The 8,212-nt window shown below is 57.4% G+C and overlaps 2 protein-coding genes across 4 annotated transcripts in view; one reads left to right on the plus strand and one right to left on the minus strand.

The window, feature by feature from the left end:
• Positions 1 to 6: 6 nt before the first annotated feature.
• LOC104864462 (odorant-binding protein 2a-like) overlaps positions 7 to 8,212 on the plus strand; it is a 59,265-nt gene continuing 51,059 nt past the window's right edge. For all 3 annotated transcript variants that reach the window (XM_010627428.1, XM_010627432.1, XM_010627431.1), the window contains exon 1: positions 7 to 265. The gene's annotated coding sequence lies outside the window, so the exon portion shown is untranslated. The remainder of the gene's footprint in view (positions 266 to 8,212) is intronic.
• Gbgt1 (globoside alpha-1,3-N-acetylgalactosaminyltransferase 1 (FORS blood group)) overlaps positions 2,812 to 8,212 on the minus strand; it is a 9,302-nt gene continuing 3,901 nt past the window's right edge. Inside the window, 5 exon segments of the mRNA XM_033759000.1 lie at positions 2,812 to 3,320; positions 3,323 to 3,499; positions 4,472 to 4,608; positions 5,070 to 5,105; positions 5,185 to 5,235. Of these exon segments, the coding sequence (XP_033614891.1) occupies positions 2,812 to 3,320; positions 3,323 to 3,499; positions 4,472 to 4,608; positions 5,070 to 5,105; positions 5,185 to 5,235 (910 nt within the window).

Below are 8,212 nucleotides of genomic sequence, written 5' to 3' on the forward strand. Positions count from 1 at the left end.
CGCCGCGCGCGCGCACTGGGCGTGAGGTCCGGCCCGGCCGTCTCTCTCGTCCTCCCGCTGTGCACACCTTAGGGGCCTCGTAACCGGTACCGAGTGGGGACCGCTGGACTAGGTCGACAAGGAGGGAGCCCGGGGACAGAGCGCCAAGCACCCTCAGTCTGCCACCCACAGGTGCCCCGGCGCCCCCTACGAGACCCAGCTGGAGCATGGCGGGGTCAGGCCGCTCCGCCCTCCATCCATCCCTTCTCTTCGGTGGCTCGGCAAGGTCAGTCGCTCCCAGCTGCCTGGTGAGACAGGTGCGAGGGAGCCTGGAAAGAGGGGCCCTGCAGCTGGGGCTGAGCAGGTGTTGGGGTGTCGGTGTTACTAGGGAGCACTTGAGCGCTGAGGGTCAAAGCTTGTTTTATACCTGCGGGGTGGCCTCAGCCCTCAATGCCACTCAGCTCTGAGTGGCCACGCCCAGCTGTGCAGGGGACTTGGGATTGTCCTATTCTCCTCTCTCACCCCCACCGGTGGACTGCTCCTGTGTTGGGGTCCCACCCAGGGTTGCTCTCCTACATGCCCTCAACTGGGCTGGAGGCCCCATCCGGTGGCTTCCTAGAGCCAGGCGGCTGAGTGGACCCTTGCCCACCCAGGCATGAAGCCCAAACCCCTGCCTCAGTGTCCTCCTGTGCCTCCTGCCTTCTGCTCGCAGAACCTGCTGCCAGACAGAACCTCCTGCTTGGAGAGTAGCCGCTCTACAGGGCATAGGGGTCGAGAGTTCTCCCAGCTGTGATGGTGTTTAGCCCTCATCCCTGGGGCTCCGGGAGGCGGCGTGACCTGTCCGGATTCCCACTAGGACAGACTCCAAAACCCGTGTTCTTTCAGCTGCCTCCCACTCGGCCAGCCACTGCACAGACATTCGCGGAGTGCATGCCAGTGCTGGGCTCCAGGAGAAACACGGCCAGCTGTGGTTAATCAGTGCTGTCTTGGAGTTGGCGAACCAGGAGACAGATGGAAAGAAAGCAGGACAGCAGCTTTGTGGGTGAGGGCGGTTTGAGGAAGGCCCAGAGGCGCCCCCTGGAAGGGAGCGCAAATCAAGGCAGGCTCCCTGGAGGAGGTGAAGGAAGCGGTGATGCCCAGGGAGGCGGCCTGCTGGTGAGACTGGCAGGCCTGGACTGTAGGCGGCATGAGCAGAGGTGTCCAGGCCTGGCCCTATGGCCGAACAGTGGGCCTGGACTGTACGTGATGAGAGAGGCTGTTGTCCTGGAGGGGACAGGTAGTCGCTGCAGGCGTTTATTTTGTTTATGGCGGCACTAGGGATCAAACTCAGGACCTTGCGCTTGTGAAGCACACACTGCACACAGCTAAATCCTCGGCCTGCAGGCATTTGTAATTATGTCTGTTTCTTAAAGGGCACCTCTGCAATTGAAGGAATTTTTCGGAGCCGCAAAACTTTGACCTGCTCTGGCAGGTTTGCCTGTACTTCCGCAAGGCTGAAATCTGATCCTGCCGCACAGCCGAGGGCCCCCCACCCCCAGGCCTGTATCCCTGGTCGCATTCCTCTGCTGGACTGGGCCCTGTACTTCTTTTCCCCCAGGAAGCATCCCTGGCTCCAGGCCCTTGTGCCTGTTGGGAAAGCACCTGGGCAAGTGGTTTGGTTTCAGCAGCTGGGCTCCACCAGTCACTCACGCAGCTGGTGTCTGACGGCCCTGCCCTGGTATGGGGTCTGTTGCCATTGTGCCCAGGGACTGAGGGCCACCGTGCTGGGCAAGGCCCCAGAGCCAGGCAGGGAGTAGGAACCCAGGAGCCTCTCCTGCAGGCTGATGTTGCCCCAGCCTCTGGGCTTCCCCGGTCTCCATGTCCAGGAGCCTCTCCTGGCTCTCAGCAAAGCTCCCTGAAAGGCAAGCCCTGCTCCTGTGACACAGCCCTGCGTCATAGACTCTCAGCCCCGGGCAGGTGTTGCTTCCTGGGGACACAGAGATGTGGGCCCGTTTTTGCCTCTCTGGGACTCCAGTCCTCTGTAGCCCAGATTGTGTGCTTGCTTGATGATGACTCCAAGGCTCTTGTTATGGGGACTGCTCCCTGCCTCTCTGCTAAACCAGAAGTTGTGAGAAGAGTGGGCTCAAGGTGCCCCCAGTTTTGCTCAGAGGCCAGGTTGAAGGGCGCCTGCATGACTGCAGTCTCCCCCCAGCTACCTGTCTCCTCTCCTGGGAAACATGCTGTTGCCTGACACCAGGCCACCAAGTCCTCCCCCAATGGCCCACCCTGCTCTGCCTGGCTCCCCACGGCTTCTGGGACTGAGGTGACCCAGAAACAGACACATTCCCTGTGCACCAGGGCTGATCCAGGAGGCCCTCCAGGGGCGGGCTCTGCTGCCCAGTGCCCCGGCAGGTCTTCCTGTTCCCACTCTACCCAGGCCCTCCACAGAAACAGAGCGATACTTCTGGTCTGTGGCAAGGAGCTGGGTAGAAGTTCTCATCTGTGGCAGCAGCCAGCTTTAGCCTATGTTTTCTCCAATGACCGTCTCCCCTCGTCCAGGCTGACTATGGGGGAGATCTGGTCCACTTGTATCCCAGAGGGAAGGAAAGGAGGGAGGCGCGGAGGGGGATGTGAGCTCTGGGCCAGGCAAAGCCTTTATCACTGCGCGTCTCCTCCTCTCGGCTGGTCATCCTGTGCCAGCTCACTTTCCAGCCGGCAGCCGCCTGTCCATGCCGGTTGTCCTGCTGGACTCTCCCGGCAGACAGAGGCAGGCAGGCTGGGGCTGGACTCCTCCTGAGGCATAGCCTGGGGCAGGGGACTGTGGGGCTTTGGGTTCCTGTCCATGCTCTACTGTCAGCCTCTCAGCCAGCCAGTGTCCTTGACCAGTGTAGAAAAGCGGATCAGCTTCAGGCTGGGTGGCGCGGGCTTCCTGTCGTCCCAGATGTGCACAGGAGACAGCACCTTAGATGGCTTGTGTGTGATGAGGCAGCGGTTCAGGAGGCTTTCCTGCCAGACTGCCATGATGCCGTTGGCTTTATCTGCCAGGATGGCCATGTGGCAGCCCCTGGTAAACTCATACACATTGGCCACTTGCCCCGCAAAGACTGCCCCACCATAATAGAAGTCCCCCTCATCAGCTACAAAAGCTGTAGAAACCCACCTGTGCTCATAGGGGAACTGCTGGCGGGGTACAGTGAAATAGCCTGGGTGAATGGCAGCCACCATGTCCCCCAAGGTCTCAGGGCCCCATGGGTTCTGGAGCACCGTGTCCACATCGAGGCAGAAGAGATAGTCCACCTCCTGGTGTGCCCTCATGGCGATGTGCTGGCTGATGGTCTCCGTCTGGCGCATGGAGACCTCCTCCAGTGGGTGTGACCTTGGATGGGGATGACGTGGAGGAGCTGGCCGGGGCCCTGTGGGACCCTGGGGATGGCTGCAGGGTCGTGGGTGAAGGTGTAGTAGTGCGCCTGGTAGCCGGGCACGAAGAACTCCGCCGACTCCAGGAAGTGGTGGATGAATTGGGTGTACCTGTGAGGATAACCTTGTCATCTGGGGCTCCCCAGATGGTGTGCCTCCCGGGGGCACAGGGTCAGGGCAGCCAGGCTGGGGTCTGCTTCCCAGCCCCCAACCGCAGGAAGTCACGCGAGTGTCACTCTGGGATCCTTGTCTTTCAAACTCCCATGATCCTAGCACAGGCTGGAATCACTTATCTGAAAATTCAGCTTCATATGCTTGGATTAGGGAGGCTTGGTTGGTAAAAGTCTGCAAATTTGCATAATTCAAAAAACTCTGAAGTCTGAAATGCCTCTGGTCCCAAGCATTTCAGACCAAGATGATATTTAACCTGTACTGACCACTGGAGACTGTTGTAAGCCTGATCTTTGGGGCTGTCCTCCCTCCCTCTCCTCTCCCCTCCCCCCTTTTCTTTCCAGTAGTGGGGCTGGAACACAGGGGCCCTCTTCCGCCGAGCTACATCCCCAACCCTTGTCATTTGTTTTTATTTTGAGACAAAGTCTCCCTAAGTTGCTTAAATTGGCCTTGAACTTGTGAGGCCCTTGCCTCGGTTGCTGAGATTTCCGACGTGGACCAGCATTGCCCAGCCTGGTCATCCTCGCAGTCACAAACCACACCGCTGCTTCCTGCACTCTTACTAAGTGCCAGGCCATGTTCCCGGGGATTCTCGGGGAGCTTTAGTTTTCAGGAGCTACCTAGAGAGCGTGTCCATTCTTCAGGCAGGACGCTGAGGGCCAAGGGGAAGAACACAGCCAGGAAGTAGGTGGCAGAATCAAGGGAAGGATGTGCGGCGCAGGGGTGGCGCGTCCCCACCCCCAGGAAGGGTCACCTGGCAAAGGTCCTTCCGCTTCTCACTGCGACAGCTTCCGCCCCTGCTTCCGTCCGGGGTTGGCCCCTTCACCAGGAAGTCTCTTCCCTGTCACGCTGTCGGCCCCTGATCCGGGCCCTGGAGCCCCTGTTGCTCAGGCGGAGCCTCCCCGGCCTCTGCCCAGCCCGCCACTCTTCCCCACAGTGAACACAGTGGCGCCGATGCTCAGGTTCAGCAGTTGGTAGATGGGGCACAGCAGCTCCGAGTCGAAGGTTCCCTCGGAGACGATGGGCACCAGCCAGGGCGCGAGCGTCAGGAGCTCCGGGGGCCTGGTAGCAGGGGAGAGGCGGGTGTAGAAGCTTCGTGTGGGTGCCAGTGTGACTAGGGCCAGCCGTGACCCTGCTGCAGGGCCTCAGCGTCCGCGTGTGGAGAGAAGGGACGGTAGCCGCTGCCTCCCTGCAGGGGCGGGAGGGAAGGAGTTGGCGCGGGGACGCTTGAGTGGCTACAGGAGTCGCGTTTTCTGTGCAGGCCGGGGGTGGCAGTAAGTGTGACATCACGGACTGTGGGTGGTGACCAGCATGAACTGAGCCCTGCAGCCCGTGTCACGTGTTCTCCCAGCCTCCTGTGTGGTGCCGAGAACAGGCAGAGAGGTTGGCCAGTGACAGCTGGAGCCCTGGCCCCTGCATCTGTGGACACCACAGCTGCCCTGACCTAGACACAGTCATGCCCACATGAATCAGGGCGCTGTCGGTGCCCTCCCCAGTCCCCACCAGGCCTTCTCGAAGCCTACCGGTGCTGCCGCAGCCTGGGCTGAGGGTACCGGGGCCTGCAATGAAGAAGGGACAGTGTGAGGGGAGGCGGCTGCCACCCGTGAGCTACACGGGGGAAGGTGACAGTCTGCTTACTGTGCCACAGGCTGCCAGGGCTTCTCCTCCTCCTACTGCAGCTTCATATTGCTGTGGCACAGGCAAAGAAAGGTTGTTAGTGCCTGGCAGGAGGCTTGGGGTCCAGGCAGACTCCCTCCTGGTGTCCCCACAGCTCCACCCACTTTCCTAGATGGGCTGGGGGCTCCTACAGCCCAGGGTGTTCAGGGTCCGCGGGGAGGAGGGCAAAGTGGTGATCACACACCGTGCCACTTGGGTCCGAGCTGACACTTGTTTCAGCTACTGCTCTGTAAGACGTGGGCTCTGGGGGCGGGGATTCTCTGGGGGCTGTGTGTCACCTAGGCTAGGGCTCGGCACCAGGTTTCGCCAACACAAGTCGAGGCGTCTGTGGACGGTCTCAGTTGGTTTTACATAAAGGAGGCTATCCTGGGAAATGTAGGTGAGCCTGATTAGTTGGAAGGTCTCAAAGACAGGGCTGGGGTTGCTCTACGGAAAGAAATTTAACCTGTGGGCTGCAGCGTGGGCTCCCATCTGAATTCCAGTCCACCCCAGGGCCTTCAGGTCTGCCTGGCTGGGCCTCAGTCACATGAGCCAGAGGCTCCTGATGGTTCTGTGCCTCTGAGTCCGCCTGTCTGCGTCTCTTGCCGGTTCTGTTTCTCTAGTGTAACCCTGTCTGAGACACCCGGTTCTCCTCGCCTGTAAAACCCCAGAGTGGCTGGGAGAATTAAGCAAGGTGTGTGAGAAAGGGACACAGCCTGTGCCAGCACCTGGAGAGGCCGACAGAGGGGAAGGACCTGCCCGGGGCTCTCCAGCAAGTGTCACAGCAGAGCCAGCTCCAGAGGGAGCCCGAGGTGGACGATCACCGGGCAGCCCAAGGACCAGTTTCCTGGTGCCAATGTCATCTGCCAGTTGCCTGTGGCTTTCCACCAATGGCTTTCGGATTTCTGTCTTCCTCAGTCTGTAGTCTTTTGTGTGTGGGGAAAATATCCCTCCCCAGGAGGACGAGTAGCCATCATTCTGCTCTGCCTCTGGGAATCCAGAGCATGCAGGTGCCTCACTGCAGTGGACATGTAGAGTGTTTGTCCCTTTGCTATTAGTCTCTACTCTCGAATGGGTAATTTTTCAACATCAGTTTATGAAGTTGCCTATCTCCCTGCATTTCTTGCAAACAAACCTGTTTAGAGTCTTTTCTCAGAAAGTGGTGGGATTCTGAGAAGGTGGTTGGAAATGCAAAGGGGAAACTGCCTTTGATGTTGGCAGCAGACCAGCGTTCTGCCTGCTCTGAAGGTGAGCTCCTTTACCCAGACACACTGTAGCCCCAGGCACAAGAATCCAAAAGCTGGGGCGGGCGGCACAGCTCCGGGGTGCAGCTCTTGCCCGTGTGCATGGGGCCCTGGGCTCGTTCCCAGCAGATACACACATGCAAAGGACTTCCTGTTTCTAAACTCCCGAAGCTAATAAAACGAAAAGTAAAAGGACAAATCCAAGGGAAAAGAGGGCTACGACCAATTCAAACAAAAAGTTTCCCACTCCAGTCTATTAAAAAATAACTCATTAAATCCAAAGATACACAAATTTGAGAGTGGAAAAAAAATGTGACAATAGCAAACCCATGAACACACCAGAGAGAAAATGGAGTGGAAAAAAAAAATGTGACAATAGCTAAAACCCATGAACACACCAGAGAGAAAATGCCCGAGTAAGCAGTTCTTCAAAGGAAATTCAACTCGTGGGAAGTCACAGAAATGAGGGCCTTGCTAGTAATCAGAAATTAAAACCAGAGGTAGCTTTTCCTATCTATGGCATGAGCAGCGAAGTTGGTTTTGGGAGACAGAGTCTTCCTAAGTAATTCAGGCTGGCTTTGAACTCACCTTGTAGCCCAGGCTGGCCTCAAACTTGCGGCAGTCCTGCCTCAGCCTACTGAGTGCTGGGATCACAGGTGTGTGCCTCCACACGTGGCTCAGCAGGATGGTTTCATTTCTGATTTCAGGGGGGCGAAGGGGGTGGTCTGTTCGGACCCTGGCCAGACTGGGTGTATGTGTGTGAGTGTGTGTTTGGGCTGCTGCTGTCCTTCTGGAAAGCCACCTTATGAGATGGATCAAGAGCCTGTCCACCGCAGGCCCAGAGAGTGAGCAAATCAGAACGAAACGCTCTTCACAGTGGAGATAGCTGCAGCCATCACAGGTGCGCGTAGAACAAAGGAAGCTGGAAACAAGATTACTGCTCAATGGCTGTTGGTAGAAAAAGGAGGAACAGCTCGAGAATTGAGACCCAGGCCGTGTGTGGATGAGATACTGGTGATCATGTGGAAAACAGTCCATTGGGGTGGAAGAGGCTACGGAGTGCAGAAGCAGAGCGATAACAACGATCTTCAGTACCAAGCGGCGTTTCTGCTGATAGAGCCGGTTACGCAGAACTAGCTCCATCAGGGAGCACAGCAAACCAGCGGCAACGAGCGGATGTGACACGAGAGATTTTTGTTTCTTTTCTGTTTTCCAGCTTCCTCCCTGCCATGGTTTGAATATGGCTCGTTCATTCCAAAACTCAGGTTGGAATTCAGTCCCACTGTGGGGTCCTAAGAAGGTGGAAACTGGATACCCATTATTTGTTTAATTTTTTCAAGAACCGCTCCCAAAGGCAGGGATCAGAGGTGCGGGGCACCACGCCCAGCTACGGTGGGGTGGAGTGATTAGGATTAGAGCCGGTCACCAAGGAGGCGCTTCCATGACAGAGGAGGAAGAGAACAGGAGACAGAACGTGCATGCGCCCGCTGCCTCTCACCATGTGACACCCTGCCTCAACTCCTAACTCTGAGCTCGAATTCAGCTCCTCGATCCTGGGCCAGCATTGTGAGTCAAATTAAAGCTCTGCTTTGTAATGGACCTGGTCTTTTGTGTTATTAGCAACCAGAAAATGGACTAAGACACTGATTTACTCTGTGTTTTAAAAATGAAACTTGGGCTGGGGATTTAGCTCAGTGGTTCCACCACCTGCCTAGCAAGTGCAAGGTCCCGAGTTCAATCCCTGGTACCAAAAAAAAAAAAAAAAA

The sequence above is a fragment of the Fukomys damarensis genome, unplaced genomic scaffold (assembly GCF_012274545.1).
Source record: "Fukomys damarensis isolate Sample0158 unplaced genomic scaffold, DMR_v1.0_HiC HiC_scaffold_36, whole genome shotgun sequence".
NCBI lineage: Eukaryota > Metazoa > Chordata > Mammalia > Rodentia > Bathyergidae > Fukomys > Fukomys damarensis.